This window comes from Apteryx rowi, unplaced genomic scaffold, assembly GCF_003343035.1.
Source record: "Apteryx rowi isolate R43461 unplaced genomic scaffold, aptRow1 scaffold_252, whole genome shotgun sequence".
Lineage (NCBI taxonomy): Eukaryota > Metazoa > Chordata > Aves > Apterygiformes > Apterygidae > Apteryx > Apteryx rowi.
In genome coordinates this window covers 144,508-156,717 of record NW_020448886.1, presented here as the reverse complement: position 1 = coordinate 156,717, position 12,210 = coordinate 144,508, and the positions used below count along the sequence as shown (strand labels likewise).

The following is a 12,210-nucleotide window of genomic DNA, read 5'->3' as shown; positions in this document are numbered from 1 at the left end:
TCCCTGCAGGGCGCTGGCGGCCTGGCCTCGGGAGGGAGGATGTGGTGAGAGGATGGGGCTGTCTGCGGCCGGGGCTCGCCATGGCCAGGGAGGACTCGGTGAAGTGCCTGCGCTGCCTGCTCTACGCCCTCAATCTCCTTTTCTGGGTGAGTCCAGCGACGCGGGTGCCCCCGGCCCGAGCAGGTGGCAACCTCCCGGCTCGGGTTACGGCCCCTGCCACTAGATAATGCACCGAAGGGTACAGCTAAGCGTTAACTTGTGTGGCAGCATTGCATTCTGCATTTGCTGAAGGAGGAAAAGTTGCCCGCCATGGTGCCTTTGATGTACACCACATGCCAGACAGTTCTTATCATGGAATAAGGATCACTTAAAAAACACTTTGGAAAATAGTTGCAAGTATAATTAGATTTGATATTAACCGAGTGTTATAAATATGTCTGTGAACTTATGCACCTATAATGGGCACAAATATATAGGGAGTGAAATTTTCAAGGGCGTTGTAGCTTCTTCACTCAATGAGTTTCGAAGCATCCCATAACCTGAACTGAACTCTGAACTCTCGCAGGTATCTGAGCATTAGTAACTCTGTAAAGGCCTTACCCAAAGTCTTTCTAGTACCTTTAGTGACCACATTCTAACTGGCCCAGATGAGGCCTGGGGTGATTTCTTTTGCTTTCAGCATTTAAGTCAAGGTTGTATTTATAGCAGCAGGGTTTCAAGCTCTCCAGTAGAAGTGGGTGTGATCACCACTGGCTCCTAAACTTTCACTGCTCCAGACACATGGAGATTCCTCACAGCCCTCAGTCACTTGCACCAAGTGAAATCTGCTTCACCCGTATAATTGAGGTTTATGTTGGATAAGTATAGGAGAATGGATGAGTAACAGGCATGATATGCCATACCCTTTCACAACTGCTGACCTGTGAGGTGCTGTAGACTTTCTGGGCATGATGTGTGGAGCACACGTGGGCTGGGACCAAAAATAATTTATAGTGGGATTAAGGTGAAATCGCATGAATACTGAGAACTATGTGGAGATCTTCACTTTTGAATAAGAGAGGAAAACTGTTAAACAGCTCTTGGTGCAAAACGGTACTTTCTGTATAATGCAAGTGATCTCACATCTGGGAGAAATTCTGTTGAAAGTATGTAACTTTATATGTTGTGTTTAGCAGAGATGTAAAATATCTCAAGAAGTATTTTATTTCTGCAGTGTTTTGTTAGCTGTTTGGTAAGGAATAAAACCCTGTAACAGCTGATGAGAAAGTCTTTTGTTTTTTAAAAGGATGTGGAATTATTTCTCACATGATATGTGGATTTCACGGGTATTATACAAAATCTAAGGGGCTGTATTTTCTTTGATTAAGATAAAGTTTACCAGGGTTCAACTGTTCTGGGCCCAACTTCTGACTTTTGTTCATGTGCTGTTATAATTGAGTCAATGGATGTCCACATGGGTGAAAACACCCTGTCCTGCCACTCAGTTGTTCTCCGCATTCCTCTGGATTTCCCGTGATTTCTGCCATGAGCCGTTCTCATCAGTCCCCACTGACATCTTAACTCACCGCCTTCTTTGTCCCCTCAAACTTACCCCACTTGTGCCCTCCGCTTCCCTCCCTGCGCAGTGCTTTCTGTGTTCCATCAAATTTATGATTCAGTGGCAGCTTTCCATAGCTGCAGCAGCTATTTAAGTGGTACCCAGGTTATACATAGCAAGGCTATACCCCTCAGGTGACACTGTGTCACTTGATCTATTGTGTGATGAGGGCCTTGACTCTTGAACAGAGTGCTCTGTTTGTCAGTCCTGAACTTCTCTGCTTTTGTAGGAAATTCTGCCCTTACCTTTGGAAGGGGCTAGTGGGTTGTGCCCCAGTTCTTCTCTAGGGAGACAAAGACTGGATGTGTATCATAAATTTAAGGAGGTTAAGGCTGGATAAAGGAAGAGGCAGTAAGCAGGGAACAGGCTGAAGAGGAAAACATATCAGAAACAGAAGTGGAGCTGGGAGAGGCATCTGTTGTCTCACCAGGTGATTTAAATGTTTGCCCTCTTTGCTAGAATTTTAAGTTCCTTTCCATGTCAGGTTCCTCTTTCTGACTTTTCATTATTCTGCTTGTTTTTCTGTTGTGGATCTAAGACATGGAGCTGTAGGCTACCTGTGAGCTTGGCAGTAAAACAACAGTAGCTATATCCATAATGTGGTGATGCTGTTGCTTGTCCATTTTTAATTCATGTTTTCAAGATTTTATTTAAAGCATTCATGGCTAGAAATTATTACTTATTCTTCAGATCTTTTTGGTCTTTAAATAATGATGTCTCATAACACACAACTAGGAAGTGTACGAAATCCCCTTTCCTAGTTGTATGTATAGGAAAGGGGATCTTCTGAGTCTATTGCGGTATAAAAACAAGTCCTAGGCAAGCAAATGATAGCTTCTCATTCTCATCTTCAAAATAAGAATATAAAAAATGTCTATACTGAGTCCTGCTAGCTGAGGGCAGCACCCAGGCAATTACACCCAAGCTGCTCAGTGAAATGTATATTAAGCCAAAGTGTGTGAATATGTAATTAAATAATAAATGCTGCCAGTATCAGCAGATGAGTTGTACCAGAGATGCTGCAGAAAATAATGCTGTCTTCCACACTGTATATATAATTAAAGGAGGTGGAACTAAAATGGGAAAACTGGCCAGTCCATTTGGAGTTGATAATTTGCATTTTAAAAAGCAGATGAGTGCAACTGTTCAGCAGCTTGAAACAAAAAGGAACGTGGGTCGGCCAGAACTGTGTGGTAAGAAACAGGATGAATGATGGGTAGGCAGCTAAATGTATTAAAATTAAATAAGATTTCTTTGGAGGAGTGTGTATATAATACCTTGATCTGTTTCTTATCTGGTCCTGTTCAGATGTGTATTTCACAGCTAAAGGCAAATCTGCTACTAGTTGCTTATTGTAGGCTGTACCATTCTATGAAATCTCCCGTATCTCATTCTCCATCAGGGTTTGAACTTTCTCCCGTTGGGATCAGTGGGGGGTTTACCACTGACTTTTCTGAATATGAGAACATTACCTCACTGGCCAGAATATTCTTGTGAAATATTCCCCTGACAACAGGTGGTTGGCCACTGATATGGAGATATGGGAAACTGCATTTTCCCCTTGCTTTTGCTCTTCCTCCCATTTGGAAAGCTTTAGCTTTCCTTTTGCTTATGTTAGCACTTACTTTGATAAATACCAGCTCAGATTATGGACTGGATGGCAGGAAGTTTAGATTAGATCAGCCACTTGAAAATGTGCAGCCACATTCCTCACGAGCTGTGAATATGTTAGGTTCTGTCTTAGCAGATAAAAACACTAAGCAGCATACCTAAAATACATTAGGGTAATGTCTGTATGATTCTAGTGTGTGTACAAACCTCACAATTTAGGAGGTGTATGCTTAATTCTCTTAAAGCTTGTTCTTGCAGGTTTTTTTCCCTTTCTCCTGCTTCCTTTCATTCAAAAAAATAATGTGCCCAACTGCTTCGTCAGCTATTGGTGCTTGACTGAAAACATTGAAGATGTACAAACATCTTTGTGGGCTAGCGTTTGTTACACTTTTTGAGGTTTCTAGCCTGAAGGCTGCTTACATGTAATCCATAAGCAATCAACTGAAAAAGATGTTGGCTTTTTCAAATCATGGTTTGAGGATCCTAGCCAGAATAGAAGGACGGTCTCTCTGTATGTCACTGTGGTGTTGTCCATTGGTAGGTCTGATCGGTCTAATCATATATTGCACTCAGAGGATTGTTTTCTCCTTCTAACTGGAAAAAAATAGCCTCAACTCTGCTGAACTCTTTACTTTTGAAGCCCTGACAAAAACTGTGAGAGAGCCTGTAGCCACTGTATCTAGTACAGGCTGATTATCTGGTTCTAAAGGGGGCGTATTTAAAAATTTCAAGTGTGTCATATATGTAACTGTTCCAGCATGTGTATAATGGGATTCCAGCATTTTTCATTATCTGCCTGATGAGGGCAGACTAGTGCATATGAAGCTCCTTAAGAAGGTGTTAAATAAACTGGCTAATCTGACCATTGATCTGGCTGAAAAACTTCAGATGCGGATGGCTGCCATAACACACTGATGTCTTCATATTTTGGCTGCTGTCAGCGTCAAAGAAAGCACAGAAGTTTATCACTCACTATGCTGTGATCCTTGTAGCTTCTCCAGAATATTACTCGTAAGTGTACAATTGCAGACTTTGTCTTTGGAAAGACAGAAACTGTTTTTACTGGGCTTAGCTAATGAGCTGTGGTGTGGAATGGTAGGGGGGGTGTGTGAGAGAGAAGAGAGAGAGAGAAGAGAGAGAGAGAGGGAGAGAGAGAGAAAGTGGTGTTTGTTATGTTAAAAAAGCATTTCTGGCCTGAAGGCTGCTTACATGTAATTCATGAGCAATCAACTGAAAAAGTATCTGTTTTAGTAGTTCATCCCGTTTTGATAATTTTTAATAATAAATTTTACTGCTTCAGAAAGTATCTGGGGCAACCTTAATAGAGGTTTTGTGAATGCATTGGTACTTCTGGAACTGCAACCTGCAAAAGATCTTGAAAGACAATTTCTTTTAAAATGTGAATGAATCTATTGTCAGTGCTCCGATTGTTGTAGATTAAGAAAGCAAATATGGTATAGACCTGATGATGGCCTTCTGGAAGCTGTTTCCATGTGTTTATTGGACTGGAAAATGTCTTATTCGAAGCAGCAAGAGTCGCAGTTTCAGAAGCTCCTCTGTCTTTTGGGTTCATATGGGTTTTTTGACAGTGCACTGGACAAGGAATATCATTCAGACATAAGCCTGCACTTTACCTTTTTCTTTTCTTTTTTTTCTCCTGTCATCCTCATGTATAGATGAGCATCACCTCTTAACCTAATTTAAGACAGGGAGAGATTCAACTTTATTTCTGCAGATGTCTCATCTTCTGTAACACAGCCATTTGCAGCATATTACATTCTGAACAGCCTAAGAGGAAGGACCTTCCAAAAACATATGATTTGGTGTTTTTCTTGTCAAGATTTAGTACTTCAGCAGATCATCTCAGTGGTGCCTGAGACAAAGACAAGTTCCTACTACTTCCTAATTTTCTGTTCTTAGTGGTAATACTGTCTTCTACTACCTCTAGATAGCATGTGTGTCTGTACTTGGAAAAATTTGTTTTTGATAGCTCTACAGATATCTGAGATAGCTCTACTGCAATCTGAGACTACTAGACCTTTCCTTCTGGTGGGGCTTTTCCTTATCAGCAAACTCCTAACACTGTTTGAGCTCAGAAACAGTCATGGAGTTAATGTGAGCATCCTCGTTCATTTTGAGAACCGTACAGCTTGTCATTATATAAATTCTCCTCACCACGTTTTGCAATATTGCCATCGATCTTCACTGCAGTCTCTTCCCACTTAAACTTTCTTTGCAGCAGTATATACCAGGGAGTCCTTAACTTGTCTTATAGAAAGACTCCAGCCACAGAACACAGCCAACCTGTTATAGTGGCTCAGGTATAACACAAGAGCTTATCATGGGACAGTAGTCCTTAGAAGTGTGCTAGAACATGAACTAGAAAATAATGCTGAGCATGGGAAAAATTCAGTGTCCTGACTGCTTGCAATAGTAGGGAATTAAGCAAAGCAGCTTTGTGAGGCGCAGGCCTTTTTTACTTTTTTTTGCAGCTCGTCTACATGTGTTACTCTGAAAAATCATAATCAAAATAGCTAGGTAATGATACTAATAAAAGCTGAACAATTATTTTGTCAAAATTTTTTTTTAAAAAACAGCAAAATATAATGAACATGCAGAAAAAAGCCTATATAGCTTTTTTGTCATCAGAAAACTGGGTCAACTTATTTTGTTGCTGCTGAGCATGTGATGTGGGAAGGAGGAGCAGCTACTTTTGTATGTCCCTTATAACTGAGAATGGCTGTACCATAGTGGATTGGGCAAATCAAGATTGTAAGTTGCAGATGACTGTATTGTATGTGTTAAGCATCTCCTAACAGATGATTCACAGTGTCACTGAATGTTCGAGTCAAGCCAGGGATGTGGCCTTATCCTTCACCTTGTGAGTTTTTTTCTGCCTACGGGTATGCTGTTTCTGTTGAGCGGTGGTGCATAAGCTTTCCTTCACATTAGATCTTAGGATGTAGCAGCACCATCGAATTTGGACTATGTGATCACAGCTGGTAAACATTCCTGGCAGATAGCAGTAATTGTTTTGCATACATCTTAAATTTGATTTGCCGAAAAAATACCAGGTAAAATGAAAGAACAGGAAGTTTCCAGTTAGTTTTCCCATTGTTATGAACCATTTTGCACACTTTTAAATCATTTAGTTTTGGGTATATGTTTCATCTGTGAAAATACAGTCAGGGAATATTAGTGTTGCACAAGGAAGCACGAAGGATGATTGGAAGAAGCAGGTTTCCCTGTTTTTCCAAGCTTAAATATGTGTTGTATCTTGTAATTTTTTGCTTCATTTTCCATATTTATTGTGACCCTGCAATCGGTCTGTCCTCTCTTACTTGGAGGCAAATTTTGAGTAGAAGTTGTATTTCTGCTGCTTTCCAAATGTCACTACATCAATGGGATTTGAAGGTATCTGGGATGAATAGTTAGGGTCAAATTTTAAAAGAATTTAAATGACTAGTAATATCCGTTGGAATGAACATTGCCTGGTTGGGTACCCGCAGCAGTGTAAACACGGAGATTATCCTAGGCTAATACACTCTGTTTTTAATTACTGCAGTGTAGACATGCGTAATTAAAATCTGCTTTTCTTGGTACTCTTGTATAAAGAAAATATCTACAACCTGTACAAGAAAGAAACTCTAGCTTTTATGGGAATGCAGTGTCATTGAATGGAATGCTTTCAGCAGAACAAGCTATAGGAGGAGTTTTAAAGAACTAGCAATGCTTTTAATACTGATTTTGAGAAACCTTTTACTTTTTGATTTCTGTAGGCTGCATTATTTATATAACATCATTAACACTATAGCAGCACACAAAAGCCTAACTCGGATTCAAAGTTCTTTTTAAGGAGCTGTACAGATATAAATCAGAGGAGGATCAAGTGCTAGCTCTGGGGACCTTGAAATATAGAAAAGCAACTAAACAGATTTGAGTTTTTTTTTTTTTTTTTTTTTTAAGTAAGTCACTTCTTTGTTTTCCCTTAGATAACATGTTAGTCTTTTTGTTTATGAGGAAGATCTGGAAGGAATGTATTTGAAGTGGGGGAGAGTAAAGGAAGTGAATGTGTAAAAGGTAAAGGAAGCTGCTAGGGGAGAAGAGACTGATCTTGATAGTCCAGTTGGTCTTATGAAGGTCTACTGTTTGAATAGGGAAGGTGCAGACAAGCAATACATTACCAGGCCATGTCCTAACACAGTAAAGCAGAGTTCAGCCATGGCTCAATTTTGCATCTTTCATGCATCTTTTCACAACACCTTTCATCCCATGTATCTTCATGGGTGATATGGGTCACCCTGATGGTATATCAAGAGTGAACTGGTAGACCAGTCTCTGCAAAGCAGCCCTGAAAAGAAGAATGGTTCAGTGTGATGCTGGTTAGAAAAAAATAAACCCCAAACCCACGATTATGTTAGAAGTGATAATAACATGCTCCTTAACTAGCATTCAGAAGTCAGTGAAACCACAGATGTTTTGGGAAATCCTCACAATTAGCGGTATGGAACTCATTGTATCCACCTTGAAGACAAAGGCACAAATTAGTGCTGAGTAGATTTGAGCCAATAGCTCAAGGGAGAGAAAATATTTCAAACCAGATGCTTATACCACTAAGCCATGACCTCCAGCAGAAATGAAAATGTCCATCTTTACTGTAGGTGTTTTTTTTTTCTTTCAATCAATATCTCTTTCTATAGAAAATATTTCCCCAATTATTCACTAACCACAGACACTGTTTCTCTACCTTGAAAATTTTACATCGTCTTGAGAGTCTGGGAAAAATACTAGATGGATCATAGGAATAATACCAATTTTTAAATAATTTATAGCTGTTTTCCAAAGTATAGGAGACAGCTTAACTTCTTGTGGTTTTTATAAGGATGTGTGAGTTAATTAAATATTGGTAATCTTCATGTGCTTGTGGGTTCTCACAAGTGAAACAGGGAAATTAAATGAGGTATCCATGACAAATTGATGTGTAAGCCTTATGAATCACAGGAAATCTGTACTCTTTTCTTATATCGGTCTTCCAGTTCTGTATATTGGATTTAATAGTCATTTGCCTGCTGTCTGTGGGTCCAAGAGAGTTTGACTACCATCTCTGAACAAAAACAAGCACTTCATAAAAACAGTTAAGAGTGTGTTGTGTATTTATGAAGGCATATCTTGATGGTAGCTTGTGACTTGCGATATGGATTTCTGTCATTTGAGCTCTCTGCATTGCTACAAATTACCCACAACAGCAACACATCCCTTTGCCTTTCCAAAGATATTACTCCTTTACAAGGAGAAGGTTACTTTCCTGTTTTGAGGAAAAGTGGCATGAAGCTTGACCTAAGAAGAAGTATGAAGTACAGTGAGTAGGCAGTCAAAGAGAGGATGAGTACAGACATATGTACAGTTTCTCTGCCCTCTTTTCCCTTTAATGTGCTTTTATGCTACCCAGAACAGATATTAATACCTTGGTCTGACACTCAGAAGAACCTGCTGTTAGATTAACTGTACCTAAACCTGTTTGCATATTTGAGCTCTCATTTCACAGTTATTTTTATTGAGCTACTGTAGGATCCTTGCATGGTCAATCATTGGAGAATTTGCTTTCTTCCCCTGGGAGAGTGACCCATTAGTCAGTGCTCTGGCAGTTGCCTTATTGCAAAGTGTGCAAGTTCCAGCCTATGCCACAGATGAGGTTGTTAACTCAATTGCAGCTGTGCAAGCAAACTTGGATTCAAAGTGCAAATAAGTACCTGCTTGGGCTGTTTGTAAGTGGGAGAGGACTAAGGCATGACCCTGTACAGGAACATTCTAAAAGTACATATTGGCATGTTCTCAGAATAAAAGGTGCATTAATGGAGAATAGGGGAATTTCCTTTTTTTGTAGTCCATTCTCCTTTCTATAAACAGTTGTTTGCTTTTGCCAGGCAATACAGAAAAGCAAGATCTCTCCCCCGCCCTTATGCCCTTTCCTCACAAAAAAATGTAGTTGTCTGTGTTTGTCCAGTGAACTGAGTCATCTGTGTTTGTTCAGGGATCTGGATATTGAATTTAATTGTGAAAACATTGTAACATGTTCTGTTCATGACCTTGTAGTGATTTCTTTCTTTATTTTTATTTTTGGTAAGTCACAGCTCAAGTAATCCAAATCAATTTTAGAAGAAAACATTTCTCAAGGGTTATTTCTCTACTAAAATTAAAGGACACTTTGACAGCTTCTCTCATGCTGAGTTTTACCATATCTTGGGATTAAATTCATTGTAGTTGTAATCCTTTTTCTGGAAAGTAAGTTGCTATATATTGCTGCTATTCAACATTTTGTAAGGGTACCAGAACCTGGACTGAAGTTTTTTAGCCCATTTGTTTTGATAAAATGAACTGCTTGTGATTTTTAATATGGGAAATATTTTTGATCTTTCCTCAGGTTTAATGATGAAGAAAACCCTTCTCTCAAATTTGAGCAAAATGAAGATGTTAGAATGTTTGAATGAAAAAAAGTGATGAGAATGACAACAGATGTGCAGTTACCTAGAGCAATTAGTCTTGCTTCCTTGAATTTTGAAATTCATGGTCATTTATTAATTGAAAATACAGATTTATTTTGCAGTTTAGGTATGGCCTCAAAGACACTGAGTAGGGGAGTAAAAAAAGGGACTTAAAATATATGCTTAATGAATAAAAAAAAATAATATTTTCATTTTGTTGCATGATTTAAACTGTGCTTAGAAATGGCCACTCCTAATATTTTTGAGCACATTGTTGGATAGAGCATTTTTTTTAGTTGTTTTGAAAGCCTTCTCAGAGTATAAATCAGTGGAAAAAGTTGCATATATTAGTGTGTGACATACATGTTGATTTTGGAGAGCTTTTATAAAAATGTAACTTATAACCTTTGTTTAATCAGGGTGAAAATATAATTAGAGTATGAGAGCAGGCAATTTTATAAATCTTTCAGTTTCGTCTTGATGGCTATATACCATATTGTGATGGTTTAGAATGGAACACATAGTGACTTGTGCAGCTGTCTGTAACAAAAATGTTTTACTGCCTACTGTCATATTATGTTTACAACATAGCAGACTGGGTGTCACCAGAGAAGTTTGGATGCAGACTTTTTAGTGAGCTGATCTAACTGCAACTGTGGCGAAAATCGCTTTGGTAGTTTTACTTTTCATAAACTTGTGTCCTTTTATAGCTAAACTCAAGCTGATTGCTTTCTAACTGGTCAATATTTTACATGTAAATTAGTTATGAAACAATGGCTGAAGTAGCATCTGCCAATTTTTAAGGCTTCCTTTTGTCCTTCCTCCAAGCAAACCTACAAAAACCCTAATCGGGACCTTGCCTCTTCCCATGAGTCCTTGAAAATCGGTTTGCAGTGAATTGCAGAGATGTAAGTGCTCTTTGCTGGTTGGGATGCACACCAAGGTTTTCTGGAAGATTCTTATTATTGCCTTCTGAGCACATGGACTGGGTTGTATTGCTGAAGTTAATCAGTGTAGTTCCAGTGATGCCAGCTGAAGATTTGCCTTTGGCTTTGGTGTTGTAAAACGGCAAACATTTTGACTTTGTTTTCAGCTGGTGCTTGAGGAGGCTTAGTGTTTTTATAGGGCAGGACATATGCTGCTCAACAACATTTTGACTCGGAAGTAGGAGGCTGTGGAATTTGGGTGTGCTTATGTCTTGTTTTTGTTGTGATTCCCTTGTGGCTAAGGAGTGGGGGAGCAGACAAGTCAAGTTTGATGGATATGAGTTAATGCTTGATAACAATCTTTTGTCACTAAAATAAGTATCGATCCATTGCACAGGGCAGACTGGTGTTGCAAACACATCCTTCATCCCTCATGGTTTTCTTGTCCACAGGCTCACTTTTGCTGATCAGAAGGGGGTGTATGACTTTTTTCACAGCACTACCTTTTTGTGGCTAAGCTACAAAATTTGCTAGGTTATATGCAGTAAAAAACACCTTTTAGGATATTGTTGAATTATTCATTATCATGCTTTGTTTTCCCATGTATTTTCTTTTTTTAATAGGAGCTTCTTCAGTATTGTACACTCTTTCTGAGCCATGTCTTTATGCCACCCCAGTCTGACATTGTTATTGACCTTCGTGTATGTGGATCCAACGTGTTAGAGAACTCTGGCTTTCAGGTTATTCAGAACAGTAATTTACTCTGAGTCTTCTTTTTCAAACTGAGGTGCAAAGATGCCTCTCATGAAAATTTTCTAGTTGTCAGAAGGATGTTGCACAGGAAATCCATGTTTAACATCTGTGTAACAGCATGGTAAAGTCATTGGGCTTGCATGCTTTTAGAGTAATACTGGGCTAGCTATTGTGTTGATACTGTACTTGCATTGTAAGCCTGGCAGAAATCACTTTTCTGTGTGTAGGAAATACTGTGGCAAGATCATCCAGAGCACATCCAGGATAGGTGAGCAGGTGAACTGTAGCCCAGTTCTGACAGTGGTTCCGGAATGAAATTTTCTTTCATTTAATGCATGTCCCACAAGAAATGGTAGTAACTGGCCATTAACTACTTACACTGAAGGAAAACAGCTGTGGGGAGCTAGATGCCTAAAAGGATTTTGAATAAGATATGAGACCTTTCATATAGAATTTTTATTCTTCATATAGAATGTTCTTATGAATTAAAATAGTATTAATGTTAGTTACATTATTGTAAAAGATTATGATTTTTAAGTGAAAGGAAATGGTCCTTTTCTTCCTGTTGCTGTTCATGATAAATGAAAACATAGTCTTTTTTCAAGGTAACATCATCTGTAGAAGCATCTCTGTAGAAGTCATGTGGCCATGAGTTGACCACAGCTTTGAGGTGTACCTGCATAGACCTTCCCCTCACTGTCAGGAGATGAGTAGAAGGCTTTTAAGCATAAAAACGCAGGTTTTATTTGAGTAAAAATACATATTTAGGTAGAAAAAACTCAAAGCAACTTAGGAAGACAGAGTAGAAATAAAAATTCTCCTCCTTCCTTTTTTGCCTTTT

At 39.0% G+C, this 12,210-nt stretch overlaps 1 protein-coding gene across 2 annotated transcripts in view; it reads left to right on the top strand.

Annotated features, from left to right (window-relative positions):
- The first annotated feature begins 9 nt into the window (after window positions 1–9).
- The window catches only part of TSPAN12 (tetraspanin 12), a 51,632-nt gene continuing 39,431 nt past the window's right edge, over window positions 10–12,210 (top strand). For both annotated transcript variants that reach the window (XM_026067053.1, XM_026067054.1), the window contains exon 1: window positions 10–146. In XM_026067053.1, coding sequence (XP_025922838.1) covers window positions 81–146 — 66 coding nt within the window. In that variant the 5' untranslated portion in view covers window positions 10–80. The remainder of the gene's footprint in view (window positions 147–12,210) is intronic.